We start from the raw sequence: 15242 nt of genomic DNA, 5'->3' as shown, positions 1-15242 counted from the left end.
CAACTTGGAGTTTATAAAACGCTCCATATGCCTGAGTGCTACCCTGGGGGGCTGGTGTAGAGGATGTACAGAGGGTGTAGAGGATGTGGGGTGGAGCCTGGCACTGACGTTTCCAGTGCGCCCATCTGGTGTCACTGGAAGGAAGGGAGAGGGGAGGGCTGAATGTGTTGGAAAAGCATGGGTTTGTCTTCATTCAGATAAAGAATTTGGTTTTCCCAATGTGAATATTATAAAACCTATAATTTTCCCAAGCTGGAGTCTGACCAAATTCCATATAAAACATTGGAAGGAGAGCTCAAAAAAGAAAAGATTTTAAAGATCAAATCCCGAATTATCAAAGCCAAGTGTAATGGTGATTTGAGTGTATCTCCTCTTAAAGAGCATCTTTCTCAGGGCAGCTCTGTCTCTTACCTATGTTTCACAAAACCAAAAAGCAGAACTTTGCCACTTCACAAGCAAGAACCTCTTAGAAGTCCTCAGAACTAGAAGCGGTGGGAATCCTTGGCTCAGGTCCTGGTGGGTTTGCTGACTGAGATGGGGCAAGTCTCATCATAACACCTGGACGACAGTCAAGTGCTTTGAGCTTCTTGGTTGGAGGAGGGGAAGACCCCGCCAACACACACACATTTATTTTTTAATCTTTGGGGAAAGATGTAGGGCCTCTTCCTGCTTCTCTGCCCTTCTTAGTAACCCCCACCTCTGCCTGAAGCAACAGCATCTGCTCCGACTTCTCCAGCTGGAAGTTTTTTTGCACCATCTAGGTTAGCAAAGCACATAGTTAGCCTAATGCTTGAAAAAAGACTCATCATCTTGAAAACCCAATCAATTCCAAAGTGTATTTTGCTTTTCCCTGTTGCCCCTTCCTAAAACATGAGTTCAGGACAACAGTAGTTTTCTTTATACGCTTGGTTGTGACTTTTTTTTCAAATAAAAAAGTAATTGAAGCTCATGTTTGGAAAAACTGTTGTGAGGCCTACAGTCTTTCCTGCTGGGCTCAGCCCTTGGTGGTCCTGTTCACACTCCGGATTAGCTGATTTTGCTCCCTTCTACTCCACTCAAGTTGAGAGCTCAAATGGTTTTGACAAGGAATCAGCTTCAGGATCAAAAGGTCCTGGAGAGGTGCTGGCGGGGCTGGGATCCCTGCATGTGTCCAGAGGCTCTGCTGTGGCACATCTTTGACAGTATGACCCTGGTTGAGAACTTCTGCTCTCACAGGATTTGTGAGAACCCTGCTCTTCGTGCTGAAGCTCAAAGCCGAAGAGAATGGTAAGAGGACTTAGGACTAGAGCTGTGAGGCTGTAGCCCTTGTAGATACACTTGGCTGATTCTAAGCGGCCAAAACACCAGAGATGTGAGTTCCGGGGTTAACCGCATATAGCGTGGTGTTCACCTTTCCATTCTGATCACGTTATGCTCTCTATGCTTGGCCCCTGAGGCCAAGTCCACAACCTGCCTTCCAGTGACTTGCTTGCCCTTCAATAAGCAGTTGATGTGTTTAGCTGATAGATTTGGAATCAGTCACCAGTCTTTCTGTCCTGTCTTGGCTAGGTCCATATAGAAGCAGCTTAGCCCCGAGACCCAGAAAACTACTGTCCCTTTTCTCCTTGAGGGAGGAAATAAAGCTGGGGAACATGCTGTCCTTCCACAGCATGGGAAGAAGAAAATAAAAGTCTCCTTTCCAACAGCTTTGACTTGTGTGTGTGTGGTATGAAACATTTTCCTACAGGAGTGGGACTGGTTCTCCATTTGCAGCTAGGAGAACCTTTGAAGTGCTTGATCTGGGTCACCATAATAGAAAGGATGGGACAAGGTGCCACTGGAGTCATTCTCCCACCCCTCTGCGGTGTCAACCTGGGGCAGCATTACTTTTAATTCTCAACCATCTGCATGGTCATCTGACAGCGAAAGGAGGACATGCCCCGAGGGTCCTTTGTAAGATTTGGGTAGTGGCTCAGGGATTCTTACTGCCTTTGCACTGAAAGACTAGATGCCTTATATATATGTAGATACTCGTGATTCCCCAAGGGGAAAAAAAAACCACATCAAGCATCCAGTATGCTTTGCATATACCAGTCGTTTATAGTTGTTGATTTCATCTCAGTAAATAATAGTCCTCTGAGGAAGCAGGATGATGTAATGAAGATGGGGAGGGGGCCTTGGGAGGTGTGTCAGAAGACCTGAGTTCTAATAATAGCAGTAATAGCAACCATTTATCCAGCACTTATCAGATACCAGGCGCTTAGCTCAGTGCCTTCTTATATTATCTTACTTCATTCTAAGTGTAAGGATACTCACCATTAGCTTCATTTTACAGCTCAGGAAACTGAGACTCAGCGAGGATAAGTCACTCAACCAAAATGTCTCCGCTAATAAATGGAAGAGCCAAGTTTTGGAGGTTTGCCCCTAAAATCTCTTATAACTCCTACCCCATACTGCCTTCACTGGGCAAGACCCTTCATCCCTTTAGTCCTCAGTTTACCATTGTAAAATTGCTGGGCTAGACTGAATCAAGTCAATGGTCAGTAATGTAGGACAGTCCTTCCCAAATTTTTGACATCAGTCCTCAGAAATAATATTTGTAGGGCTTACTGAAAGGAATGGAAGCAGAAACTCAAGGTTTCCGCCCCTGCAGTGCCTGACGAGAGGGCTGGAGGGTGGGGGAGGGCTTTCTTGTTGCTCTTAACAGTTCCCCAGTAGAGAGGGCAAGTTGTTGGCCTGACCTGGACTGTGGCCTCCAAACACACAAACTCCGGCAATTGGGCATTAGGAGGACTTGCTGGGAAGCGGTTATGCCTGGGAGTTACAGCGTTGGGAGCTAACTGAAACTACCCTAGAGTGAGAGATAGCAGCTGAATAAAATCTCTTCTTCTTAGAGGAACTGAAACTACATAAACCGAAAGAAGTTCCCCTGTGATAGGCTGCATTCTTCAATAAGATAGCGAAGTTATATTTTAGCTAAACGGATATGTAAAAATACCATAGGTTAGACTATAGGATTACGCATTTCCCCGACTCGCCTTTGATGGTAAGTGCACATAGATCGGGTGATCTCGACTGAGGTCATCAGCCTCCCCTTTCAACTACTGAAGGGCTTGCACGTCCTCAGTATTTTGCAAGTGTTTGCGTGTGAAAATGCACACGAAATGACATTTCCTTTTGCCTAGTTTCATCTTTGGGCCTGAACCTGGTCGCTAGTTTGGAGCTTCACTGAGGACGGCAGGAAAGGACTGCAAGGGCCGGGGCCTAACGCCACTATTTGGGACGCACTGGGCCAGGGCTGCCTGGGGCAATCCTGACCGGCTGCGGGTGGGTATGGCTGAGGAAGCCACTGCAAAACGGCGTCACAGAGAAGACCGAGGGAACCACAGAACCAGACGGCTGGAACCGTCGGCCGCTCCGCCCCTCCCCGCGCAAATCAGGGGCCTGAGCCAATAGAAACTCGAGATATATATGACTCACCATGTCTGACCAATCATCTTGATGCGCGCTCTCCTCCAGCATGTCGCGCGAGAACTAGGAGAACTCGTACTTCACAGTAATAAACCTTTCTTGGGATGAAAGACTTCTCTCTCCGCCCTTCAGGCTAACGCCGGAAATGAGTGTGGCGGATCCCTCCGCGCTCCCCGGCGGCGGACGGGAGTTAAAGTAGTGCGCCTTTTTCTTGAGGCCGTAAATAAAAACAATTCATTCTCTCTTCACAGCTACGCCCTAGACTTAAAAGTCGGAGATTGGAAACGGTAGGGGCGTCGAATAGATGGCAATGCGTGGGTGTGAGGAGCGAGTCACGTGACCGCGGCGGAAGGATGTGGTCCGTGATGCGTCCGTACAGGGAGCAGAGTTTATAAAGGACCCGCGCTCGGCGTCTCGCCGCCATTTTTTCTTCTTCTGCCTAAATGTGGTTTCTCCGTGCGAGTGCGTGCCTTCTTTCCTCCGCTCCCGCAGGGTCCGCGGCCACCATGGCGTATTAGAGGCAGCAGTGCCTGCGGCAGCATTGGCTTTTGCAGCAGCGGCAGCAGCACCAGGCTCTGCAGCGGCACCCCCCAGCGGCTTAAGCCATGGCGTAAGTACTGGGCCTGCGCCGCTCTGGCCGTGCGCCCCCGGGTCGGTGAGGGGTTTCTGCCTGCTTGGGCGCGGCCGGCGGCTGGGCGGCTTCGCGGAGGCGGGAGCGGTTTTACGAGCGCCCGGGACGCGTGACCCCTGCTTGGGTGTCCCCAAAACGCCGGCGCTTTTGGGTCGGGAGCCCTCGGCAGCCCCGGCCCCCCCGAACCCGCCGGGCTCCACTTGGCGCCCCGCGAAACGTGGCAGCAGCCAAGATGGCGGCGTGGCAGGGCGGCGGCCGCGGCGTGAGTCATGGGGGGGCGTGGGTGGGGCGGCTTCCTCTTCTGGCCGGTTGGGGAACGGCCGGGCGTCCATCTTGTGCAGCCTGATGGACGCGGGGGTGACACGATGGCTCTGGGGCCACGTGGTCCCGATTCTCAACACCGAATGGAGTTCTGTTTTGGCCATCTTGCCTTATGGATGAAAAGATGAAGTTCTTAGGCCAGCTGATCTTTAATGGGACTTGGTTTCTGATTCGTATTCAGGCTTTTCACGGCATTCAGCAGCAGCGTTGCTGTAACCGACAAAGACACCTTCGAATTAAGCACATTCCTCGATTCCACCAAAACCTCGCAACATGGCCGAGATGAGCTTCCTGAGCAGCGAGGTGTTGGTGGGGGACTTCATGTCCCCCTTCGACCAGTCGGGTTTGGGGGCTGAAGAGAGCCTGGGTCTCCTAGATGACTACCTGGAGGTGGCCAAGCACTTCAAACCTCATGGGTTCTCTGGCGACAAGGCTAAGGCGGGCTTCTCCGAATGGCTGGCTGTGGATGGGTTGGTCAGTGCCTCAGATAACGGCAAGGGTGAGTGGGCTTCTTTTATCTGCTGGTGGGATCTGGTGATAGTCTTGTACATTTGACTCATTGGTTCCAACTCTTTAATCTTTTGCAGAGGATGCTTTCTCTGGGACAGATTGGATGGTGGAGAAAATGGATCTGAAGGAGTTTGATTTTAATGCTCTGTTGGGTATAGATGATCTGGAAACCATGCCAGATGAGCTTTTGGCCACGTTGGATGACACGTGTGATCTTTTTGACCCCCTACTCCAGGAGGCTAATAAGGAGCCCCACCAGATAGTGAACCCAATAGGCCATCTTCCAGAAAGTTTGCCAACAACTGACCAGGGTGCCCCTTTCACTTTCTTACAGCCTCTTCCCCTCTCCCCAGGGGCCCTGTCCTCCACTCCAGATCATTCTTTTACTTTAGAGCTATGCAGTGAAGTGGTGATCTCTGAAGAAGATAGGAAGCCAGACTCCACTGCTTACGTTACGGTGCACCCTCAGTGCGTAAAGGAAGAGGATGCCCCCTCAGATAATGATAGTGGCATCTGTATGAGCCCTGACTCCTATCTGGGCTCTCCCCAGCATAGCCCGCCTACCTCAAGGGGCTCTCCGAATAGAAGCCTGCTATCTCCAGGTGCCCCTGGTGGCTCTGCCCGCCCCAAACCCTACGACCCTCCTGGAGAGAAGATGATAGCAGCAAAAGTAAAGGGTGAGAAACTAGATAAGAAACTGAAGAAAATGGAGCAGAACAAGACAGCAGCCACTAGGTATCGCCAGAAGAAGAGGGCAGAGCAGGAGGCCCTCACTGGTGAATGTAAAGAGCTAGAAAAGAAGAATGAGGCTCTGAAAGAGAAGGCAGATTCCTTGGCCAAGGAGATCCAGTATCTGAAAGATTTGATAGAAGAGGTCCGCAAGGCAAGGGGGGGAAGAGGATCCCCTAGTTAGGGTAGTCAGGGGTGTGTGCTTGTACGTAGGAGGCTAGTGCTGAAGCTGTGTGTTTTAATAAATTATTTTGTAGTGAAAGTGCTTCTGTAGACTGCTGTGTCTGGTTTCTTGTCTTTGGTAAAGAGCCCAGTCAATCTCCAGAAGCAGCATTTTGCTGTGGGGTTCGTTGTCAGGACTTGAAAAAAATTTCAAGTCCAGAGTCAAATTTTTTTTTTTTTTCCCTGACACTGTAGGGCTGTGTGTCAGGATCACTGATGACTTCAGTTGTACCCCTGAGACAGGGAGTTGGGCTAGATCCCCCCTAGTAGGTGGCTGGGTGATTTCCCCAGGACCAAAAACTTTGACTCGATGTTAACCACCCTTGGGTGCGAGTGAGGCTGGGGAATTTTAGCCTGAGGAACAGGGTGGCAGAGAAGAGCCTGGGCTCCACCTGTTCCCTCATGATTGTTGCTTTGTGCCAACATTAAGTACCCAGATAAGGCCCCACAGTCTGAGCTGGGCACACAAGGGGATTAGGTTTCACTGATCTGCTGCAATTCTGTAGAGACCTTCCCAGAAGGGTCTATTTAGGGAAAGATGTCTTAGTTTTTGCTGGAACAAACGGAAGAGCAGGCCCCAAAGGCTGGCTGGTTCCTAGGCTTCCCTGGCTGCCACCTTGGCAAGCTGGAAGGCCTGCCATCCCTGATGGCGGGATGGAAGGGCACTGGAGCCACGCTGCCTTATTGCAATCCTGGCTGGTAACTTATTGCAAGATAAGGCAGACATCTCTCGTTGAGTACAAGAGTCTGAACGCAGCCTGGGCAGGTTTCTTGTGTCCTTTAGGGCCTGTTGAGGGAGGACCAGTTTTCCATCGTGAAAGACAATGTGGACGAGTGGCTGGGATGCGGGTGATGCAAATGTGGCACCAGGCACTGTTCTAAACACTGCACGCAGTCCCTGTGGTGACCCCGTCACAGGTTTTGCGGCAGAGGGCATTTGGAGAAGTTGTAGAGCCTGTTTGAACCCAGGGTTATGGGCTTTTGCCTGTTCTGCTCCCTGTGGTGGGGCCGGTATTTCCCTGACCTGCTTCCTGATGCCTAACAGGGTAATGTGGGAGAAGTAATGGTGGTGGCCCAGATGGGAATGCTTCCCCAAGGCACCAAGGGAGTAGGTGTCACATGTGAACCTTGGACCTGGTGATCTTCAAGGTCTTAACTGCCCTGAGCTGGGCTTCGAAGGACAGGGAAAGTTGTGCACTAGAATGGGGAAGAGCACCTTGAGAAGAAGCCTCGGAGGTGGGGACGAATGGGCACACAGTGCCACCCACCTCCAGGAGGGCTCCCCGGCCCCAGCGGTGCTGGAGAAAGTCACCTGATGGGATCCGCCCAGCTCCTGCAGGAACTTGTTAAGCCTCCCATACACACACACCCTGGCGGAGGTCCCGCGTGGCAGTCCTGCCCTCTCCTGGGTCTCTAAGTGAATGTGTCAGCTGCTCCAAACCACCGGAGATAAAGCCGCTCCATCAGGGAAGGCCTCTTCCTCCCGGCCCTCAATGTGGCACCCCAGTGTCCTCTGACTTGGTTCCTGTCCCTTTCCCAGCAGATTGTCAGTCACCAGGTCCGCGGCTCTCAGTCAGCACCCCCATGTGTGGCTCTTGCACCGGCGCGCCCCTCCCCAGGGCCCCCTGCTGTCTTCTCACCACCTGCAACGGAACCGTCCAGGGTGACTTAACAGTAGATTCTGGAGTCCCACCCTGACCCATAGGACCAGTCTCGGGTGAACGCTAACGTCAGTCACGCCTAGGGGTCACGGACACACACCCACTGGTGCTACTCGGCACAAACGTTAAGACTGGAAAACTCAAGAGCAGAGAAGCGCAGGACCCCTGCTCTCACCCTCCCGCAGAGGCAGGCTCCTCATTCTACACCTGGGGAGGGGGCAGGAACCCCTACGTGATGACGTAACAGCAGGTGCGTGCCTGTTAGAAGGGGGCCCTGGTCAGCCGGTTCTTCAGAGAACTTCTGGTGAGAGAGAGCAGGAAGCTGAGGCTGCTGCTTGCTAAGCCGCTTAAAAGAGGAAGGGAATGAGCCTCCCAGGACACGGGAGTGTCTCTCCTCAACAGGGGCCACTGGAGCTCCGCAGGCGGCCGGAGAGCTTGGGAAAACACCCCCTTCTCCCTTCTTGGAACAAGCCATCCGAGGACGGTGGCGCAGTTCCGGTTTGGAGTCACGACACCTCTTCTGCCCACCTTGACTTCCTGGATGGCTGGTCTGCTTCCTACTCTCGGAGGCCACCTTCACCGTAGACAGGACAGGCGCCAACTCTGCCTCAGGCAATTCTGTGGTCCCCTCCTGTCCCCACTTAGGATGGAAAGCTGGCTAGTAACCAGGAACAGTCCCGCCGGGGTCTGGCTGTGTGAGGGATAAAACTTTCCCTCCTCTTGCACAGAAGAACCCACGGCGGGGTCCCTTCAGAAGTCCTCTACCAGACAACACATGTCCCAAGGAGCCCTTAGGCATGCGGGGGGCGGCGCTAGGTGAGCCAGACCGAGCCGCCTGGAGGCCTCCAGGGCCCCCTCCCCAGAAGGGACTCCTGGGCTTCTAGGACTTGTCATCAGTGCCACACTGAAGACCCAGCTGGGCAGCACCACCCACCCACTCGGGCATCTGCTCAACAGCTCCTGCCCTGCGCTGCCCCCGCCGGGCGCGGCCCGGTCTCCGCCTTCCCCTGGTGGAGCAGCTCTGGGCCGGCACCACCCTTCTGCTCCGCAGACCTGAGCGTAAAACCCTGTTTCTTGAGCTCACCTCCTGAGTCGCCCCACTAGTCCCCACCTCCTGTGACAGAAGTAAGAGAAAACAAAAGTGGCCTTTGATCCACCCCCCAGCCAAACACACAAGGGCACAAGCCCTGGGCACGGGCTGAGGCAGCCACGCTCCCTCCCTCAGCTTCCTCAACAGCTGCCTTCTCAGCTGGGGCTGCCACCCCAGGGAGAGGAGGCCTGCGGGGTCTGCAGGTGCGGTGAACTGCCCTCCCGTGGTGCCTGCGCTGGGGCTGCGCTGCAGGACTTCTGACCTGGAGCCCTAAGAACCAGCCGGGAGGTGGGGGAGGGAGGGAAGGCTCCCCGCTGCCAGAGGAGGCGGGAGACACCCTGTTAGAGCAGCGCACACAGCCCCTGGGCCACGTTTATTAGAACCTGGAAGCCCACCCAGCGGCCCTCCTCCTATCAGAGGTGTGGTCCCCAAGGGCCCGGTGACCGGCCTCTCCACAGCCAACAGCCCCGAGGCCCTCCCTGCGCCAAAGCAGACAAAACAGCCCGACGTGTTCCTTTCCAGCAGGCAGGTGGCACCTCCCCAGCCTGCAGATGTCAGTTCGGGTCTGAGCGAAGGTCCTCCCTGGGCTTCCAGCTCGCCAGCTCCGCCCCAGCCTCCACTCCAGGGCTTCCCTGAGCCAGGCTGAGAGGCCCGAGGCGGCTGTGCCCTCCCGGGAGCCTAACTGCCGAAGTACTCCTGCTGGAACTTCTGGAAGTCTTCCTCAGTGAACACGGTGCCCTTGGCCTTCTTCTTCTTCTTAGTCTTGCCCACAGGCCGGTCACAGGCCTTGCGGCCCCGGTCCTGGCGCACAATCTGGGGGCGGGTGAGAGTCGGGAGCCCTGGGTGGTGACTCGCAGCCACTTGCAGCCACACAACCTGGTGCAGCCGCCCAAGTGCCGTGCTCTCACCTGGCCCTCACTCCGTCCCGGGAGGCAGGGCACGTGGTTTCCATTTACAGAGGAGCCAGCGGAGGCCCACCGGGGTCCCAGGGGAGCAAGGCCAGGCCCAGCCTCCCACCTTCCCCGCTCTGCTCTCGGCCCTCCAGGGGGAGGCCCCTCACAGCACAGATGGGTGTCCAGCTCTTAGGAGCCTGGAGGGGGCCCCACCCTCCAGCCTATGCTCAGGGCTGAGACTCCCACGGATCCCAGGAACAGCCTCAGTTCTCACCCCCCAGGTTCCTTCCCACAGCCCATCCCCCTGACGAACCTGCTGGGTGACGGATTCGGCCACTGTGCTTCTTGCACTAGTCATAAACCTCAGGTTTAATCCAAGGTAACCTCGCCGCTCTCGCTTCTGGAACTCAGCTGTGGATGGCAGGCAGGGTGGCATCATTTCAGATTCACTCCCTGGAAGCCTTCTGGGTCCCTTCCTGACATCTCCCCACTCCACTCCCACCTCCCATGGCCCTGCCAGAGGCCCCGTCGTCCCTTCCCCAGGTCACTGCAACAGCCTGGGCTCTTCTGTCAAAACCACACTCCACACAGATCCTGCTCAAAGTCCCCCTTGGTTCGTTCCACCTGCTCAAGTGATTTACTCAACAAAGGTGTCCTGGGCACTTACCGTGTGTGTGTCAGGCACTGTTCTAGGTGCAAGAGCACAGAGCAGGAAACAGAGCAGACAAAAAGTCCTGCCCTCATGGAACTTCCATTCCGTGGAAAGAGAGGTGGTACACAAGGTAAACAGTATTTCAGAGGGTGACCATTTTATGGAGAAAAGGAGAATAGTAAACAGAAATGAGAAATGCCGGGGGGAGGGTTGCAATTCTGAACAGGAGGCTCTGAGAAGGCCTCACTGAAATGAATTCTGAGCAAAGACTGGAGAGAGAGAGTGTGACACTGTGGGGGAAGAGCATTCTGGGCAGAGGGAACAGCCAGTGCAAAGGCTCTGAAGCAGAAGTGTGACTAATGTGCTTGAAGAACAGAAGGTGGTTAGACAGAGAGGGGAGGAGCCGAGGAGATGAAGCTGGAAGGAGCAGATCATGTGGGGCCTCAGCAGGCACCGAAAAACTCAGGCTCTCACCCTGGTGGGTGCAGGGCAGAGGAGAGACAGGTCTGGCTCAGGATTTTACGGGATCACTTCGGCTGCTATGGTGAGAACAAGATTACTGGGGGAGGGGGGAGTGGAAGGGAGACCAGTTAGGAGGCTTCTGCAATAATCCAGGCAAGAGATGGTGTAGCTCAGACCAAGGTGGCAGCCACAGAGGTGTTCTTTAGGTTGGCCACTGAGGGTTGAGCGAGTCCCCTCAGTCCTCAGTCACGTGCCATGACAGGGCGGTGGGGCGGGGGCTGGGATAGAGGAGTGACCTCCCTCGGGCCCCTTGTGTGCCTGCTCCACACCAGAATCACTGTGGCTCAACCCAGGCTCACTTTCCTGCCTCCATACTTTTGCTCATGCTGTATTTCCTCGGAATTCATAGTTCTTTTAACAAACAACTTGAACACCTTTTATGCACCAGGCCCTGGGGATTCAAAGACACACTAGGAGCTCACCAAGTCCTGCCACAGGTCAAAATTACCCTGCATTCCTGCCCACTCCTGCTCCTCTTCAAGTCTGTAGGTCTTGTTAAGTGGTGCCACATCCCCCAAGATATTCCGTACTCGCTGACTCCCTCCTCCTCCATCCTCACAGCCAATTCACCACCGACGCCATCAATGCCCCCTCCTCACCGCATCTTCCACCTGCACAATTCTCTTATCTCCGCACCATCACCGCTGCCCAGGCCATAGCACCTTGAAGCAGTAGGTGGGATCAGGGCTCTGGAGACAATCTGCCTGGTTTCTACCTGTACTATCTGGGCAGGGGCCTGTTTCTGCTTCTGTAAAATGGAGGTAATGACAGTGCCGACCTCACAGAGTTGCTGTGAGCAATTACATGAGCAAACATTTGTACGAGGCTTAGAACAGCACCTGGAACACGGAGTATTAATTTTATTTAATGCTCCGTCTCTGACCCGCGTTCACTGTATGTCACTATGACCAGGCTTCTTTTTTTCAAAATTTCAAAGGCAATAAACTTCTTTCTGACTCCGCCTATGCCATTCTCTCTAGAATACTCTTCCCCCGGTTCACTCGTATACTTCCATCGGGTCTGGGCTTAAATGTTGCTTCCTCAGAGAAGCCTGATTTGGCCTTTCATTCTAAGTCCCTCTCAGAGCACCACAGTCTTAATGCATAGACCCCATCACAGCAACCATACGCTGATTTTGAAACTCTTCGATGCTTCTCTCCCTATTACGGCTGTAGACCTTGAAGGCCAGGACAATGTGATTCGTTCACCTCCGTGTTCCCAGGGTCCCGCCCCGCGCCCGTCGCACAGCAGGTATTCTAGAAACTCCTGGGGAACATTTCAAGCCCTCACTCTAGCGCCCCTTCCTCCAGGGCACCGCCCCCGACCCCGGGAGCAGCGCGTCCAGCCCCTTGCCGAGCTCACCCAGCGCCGATTTGGGCACCTTTCCCTTGGCCGAGTTCCGCAGTTTCTGGGCCTGGGTCGCCTTCGCCTTCCGCGTCCGCTTCATCGGAGCCTCGCTCGGCTTGGTTTGGCCTGGCGCGTCCCTGGGGGCTGTAGGGGACGAGAGGAACCGACTCGGTTCGGAGGGCGCTCAGGGTTCCCATCCCACCGAGGCTAAGCCCGGTCTGGATCGTTCGCACCCTCGGGGCTCCTACCCCCAGCCCCTGTCGCCTTCCCGCCCAGGCTGGACGTCTCTGGGAAGAAGCTCCTCACCCTCAGGCACCCCCAAAAGCTCCAAACCCCGCCGCAGCAAGGAAGCCGACATAGCGGTACTTAGCTCTGCCCACACGCCTCAACTACTTCCGCCTTGGCCGCACTTGTTTCGGTGGAAACGCGAGCTAGAACAAAGGGTTCCGCAGTGGGCGGGCGGAAGTGCCCACCTTCCTTAGGACGCATGCGTTAGGTTTACCACTGGGCGCGATCTGGAGGCGGGGCCAACGCGCCGAAGGACGCATTTGTCGTCCAATCGCAACCCAACCGACCCTTTGGGAGCCAGGCCCCGCCTTCTCCCGGAAGCCGTCCACCGCTAGCCCAGCCTGGTGGGTCAGTTCTCTCGCGTCAGGCATCTCCGTAGTGGGCGAGGCCGGGGGCGGGACGGAGTGTTAGTATTCTCAATTTTTACGAAAAAGAGGAATGTATTTTTGGAAGTATTTTTTCATATACTTCAACCAGGGCAACATATGGCACAGATCTAGTTCGGCATGGGAATCCAGCTATCTTCCATTAGAGACGTTTGCAAAAATGCAAAACAATAGCAGTGTTTTCCCACTATTTTGTTTTGTTTTGTTTTCATTAAAATATGTCACTTATGTTAATATGTGGGCTTGTTATTGTTGTTTTCAATGAATTAATAAGTATTTTTTTAAAATTCTGTTTTAGTTCCTAACATGGTAACTCTTGTTAGATAGTTACACATACAAAAGCTCTTTGGGATCCTGAATTTTTTTAAGAGTAAAGAGTTCTTAGACAAAATAGTTTGAGAACTTCTGGCTTAGAAATTAGTACTCTTCTTGCTGTGGGGAGGAAACCTGTCTTGTTCACTGCTCCATCTGCAGCTCCTAGCCCAGTACTTTGCATGCAGAAGGCACTCAATAAATCAGTGGTGAATGAGGGGGAACCACTGAATTCACCATACAAACATGTTTTGAGATCCTTTTGTATACCTGACACTGTAGAGTGTAGGACATGGAGATGACTCAGTTGGTCCTTTGTGAATGAACCTCACTAACCTCCATCAGCTAGTCCAGGAGGGAAAAACCTAAACAGACATTAATAATAACAAACACTGTGTCAAGGTGCTGTCTTAAGTGTTTTACATTTGTTAACTCACTTATACCACCACCGCCCTCCCCTCCTCTGGAGTAGGAACAACTGCTTTCCCCATTTTACAAATGAGGAAACGGGCACAGAGAGGCCAAGGAACCTGTCCAGGTCACAAGGTGGTGTCAGAGCTGGGAATCAAGACAGACAGCCTGGCCTGAGCAGTTATGCACTGCTCTCCAGTGCCAGCCACCCAGGAGAGTATTGCTGGGGCGCTGGGTGGGGGTCAGGAGGACTCTGGAGGAGAAGAGGAGCTGGCCATGTGGGAGGGGAGTATCTCAGGCAGGAGGATCCTGTAGTGAGGGCATGTCCCTTGGGACAGGAGTGGCCCTAGAGGAGCAAGGAGGGCTGCATTGTTTCATTGGCATCAGGCTCCACGGATTTGCCCTGAGGGTTGTGGGTCCCCTGGAGCTCAGTGATGCTGTCAGACAGGCTCTTTTTCTCCTGCTTCTGAAATAGCCAGATTGTTTTTAAATTTCTTTTATTATCTTCATTTATTGTTTAATTTTAATTTTTTTTTTTTGGCTGCACCGAGTCCTAGTTGTGGCAGGAGGGCTCCTTAGTTGTGGCATGCGAACTCTTAGTTGTGGTATGCATGTGGGATCTAGTTCCCCGAGCAGGGATCAAACCTGGGCCCCCTGTACGGGGAGCATGGAGCCTTATCCACTGCCCATCAGGGAAGTCCCACTCATTTATTGTTTATTGACTGTTTCCTCACCCATTCGCCACTGTAAACTCTACAAAGGCAGGGATGTTTCTTTGTTCACTGTTACATCTCTAGCGCCTGGAATAGAGTCTGGCATATAGTAAGGGCTCCATAAATGCACGAATCAGATAGACGAAGGCAGAGATGTCCAGGTGGGATGAGTGAGCTTGCCCCTCAGGAGGGCAAAGGACCAAACTCCACCGTACCCTCTTTCTCCTCCCGACCTGGGATGGTCAGAACACTGTCCCCAGGGTGGAGGGATCTTTTGTGTTCCTATGTCCCAGCGAAGCAGTAGATTCCTGCAGCGTCTCTGCCAGACTCTGGAGGGGCTGAGCGGCCACTCTGGCCACTAGGTGGCGCCGCAGGACAGCTTTCTCGCACGGCGCGGCTCCTCGATCTGGTCCGCCGCCGTCCAGGCCGGGGTGTCCGAGGGTGGGGCCTGGACGCCCCTTGACGTCAGCTGGCTGTTTGCCCTGCGTGGCCCTGGCTTCCGGCTGTCCCTGCCCCGCGGCCTTCCAAGACTGAGTGGGGAAGCTGAGGCAGAACCACCAGGCTGGGCTGCCCAGCGGGGAGATGAGGCTTTCTTCCGGAAAGGTGTGCACATGACAGCTGGGCACTCACTCGCTCAATCCCTTAATAGACAGTGCCTCAGTTTGTTCATCTGTTAAATGGGGCTTAGCTCCGTAATAAAGTGGGTGTGAGGAGCCAGTAAGTTAATACGGGTAAAGCTCTTATTACCCGAATAGGGACTGGGTCGGTCAGTGATATTACAGACGGGTCCGCCCCACTCTGAGCAAGAACGAGGTGCCCGCAGATGGGCACCTAAGAAGTGCCAGGCCTGTCTTGGACCCCTGATGGGACAGGCTCTGAAAGGGCAGCTCCCTCCTGCTCTGTCCCTGTCCCCGTGGTGGGTGGAGGGCGGGAGTCATGGGGTCTCACAGGTGGGTTCCTGTCCTGGTTGCCTGGCTTCAGGGTGCTTTCCTGCTCTCAGCCTGTTTCCTCATCTACACGTGGAAGCGCTGGGCTCCCGCCTGGTCCTGGCCCTTCTCTGGATGCCCCTCGGTGCCTGCTCAGCCCAGGCCCTTGGCCACACAG

The 15242-nt window shown here is 54.0% G+C and overlaps 2 protein-coding genes and 2 long non-coding RNA genes across 5 annotated transcripts; 1 reads left to right on the top strand and 3 right to left on the bottom strand.

The window, feature by feature from the left end:
* Positions 1 to 626: 626 nt before the first annotated feature.
* Positions 627 to 3637, bottom strand: LOC309641073. Its single transcript, XR_014252498.1, has 2 exons — positions 3460 to 3637; positions 627 to 757 (listed from the first exon to the last, which is right to left on the bottom strand). It is a non-coding gene; the product is annotated as an uncharacterized lncRNA (long non-coding RNA).
* Positions 3638 to 3744: 107 nt separating this feature from the next.
* On the top strand, positions 3745 to 5905 carry ATF4 (activating transcription factor 4). Its single transcript, XM_082420678.1, has 3 exons — positions 3745 to 4060; positions 4584 to 4901; positions 4990 to 5905. Exons 2-3 carry the CDS (start codon positions 4676 to 4678, stop codon positions 5823 to 5825), a joined length of 1062 nt encoding a protein of 353 aa, XP_082276804.1. The 5' UTR covers positions 3745 to 4060; positions 4584 to 4675; the 3' UTR covers positions 5826 to 5905.
* A 3050-nt stretch (positions 5906 to 8955) lies between these two features.
* Positions 8956 to 14839, bottom strand: RPS19BP1 (ribosomal protein S19 binding protein 1). Of its 2 annotated transcripts, XM_082420741.1 has the most exons (5): positions 14821 to 14839; positions 12335 to 12392; positions 12044 to 12172; positions 9821 to 9918; positions 8956 to 9427 (listed from the first exon to the last, which is right to left on the bottom strand). In XM_082420741.1, exons 2-5 carry the CDS (start codon positions 12384 to 12386, stop codon positions 9293 to 9295), a joined length of 414 nt encoding a protein of 137 aa, XP_082276867.1. In that variant the 5' UTR covers positions 12387 to 12392; positions 14821 to 14839; the 3' UTR covers positions 8956 to 9292. The 2 variants fall into 2 exon arrangements, with proteins under 2 accessions (XP_082276867.1, XP_082276866.1); XM_082420740.1 differs by lacking the exon at positions 14821 to 14839 and having other exon boundaries at positions 12335 to 12487.
* LOC309641094 lies at positions 10185 to 12037 on the bottom strand. Its single transcript, XR_014252524.1, has 2 exons — positions 10634 to 12037; positions 10185 to 10255 (listed from the first exon to the last, which is right to left on the bottom strand). It is a non-coding gene; the product is annotated as an uncharacterized lncRNA (long non-coding RNA).
* Positions 14840 to 15242: the final 403 nt, after the last annotated feature.

The sequence above is a fragment of the Balaenoptera physalus genome, assembly GCF_965194825.1.
Source record: "Balaenoptera physalus genome assembly, chromosome: 13".
In the NCBI taxonomy this organism is placed as follows: domain Eukaryota; kingdom Metazoa; phylum Chordata; class Mammalia; order Artiodactyla; family Balaenopteridae; genus Balaenoptera; species Balaenoptera physalus.
The sequence above is the reverse complement of the archived record's forward strand: the minus strand, read 5'-3'. Positions and strand labels throughout refer to the sequence as shown.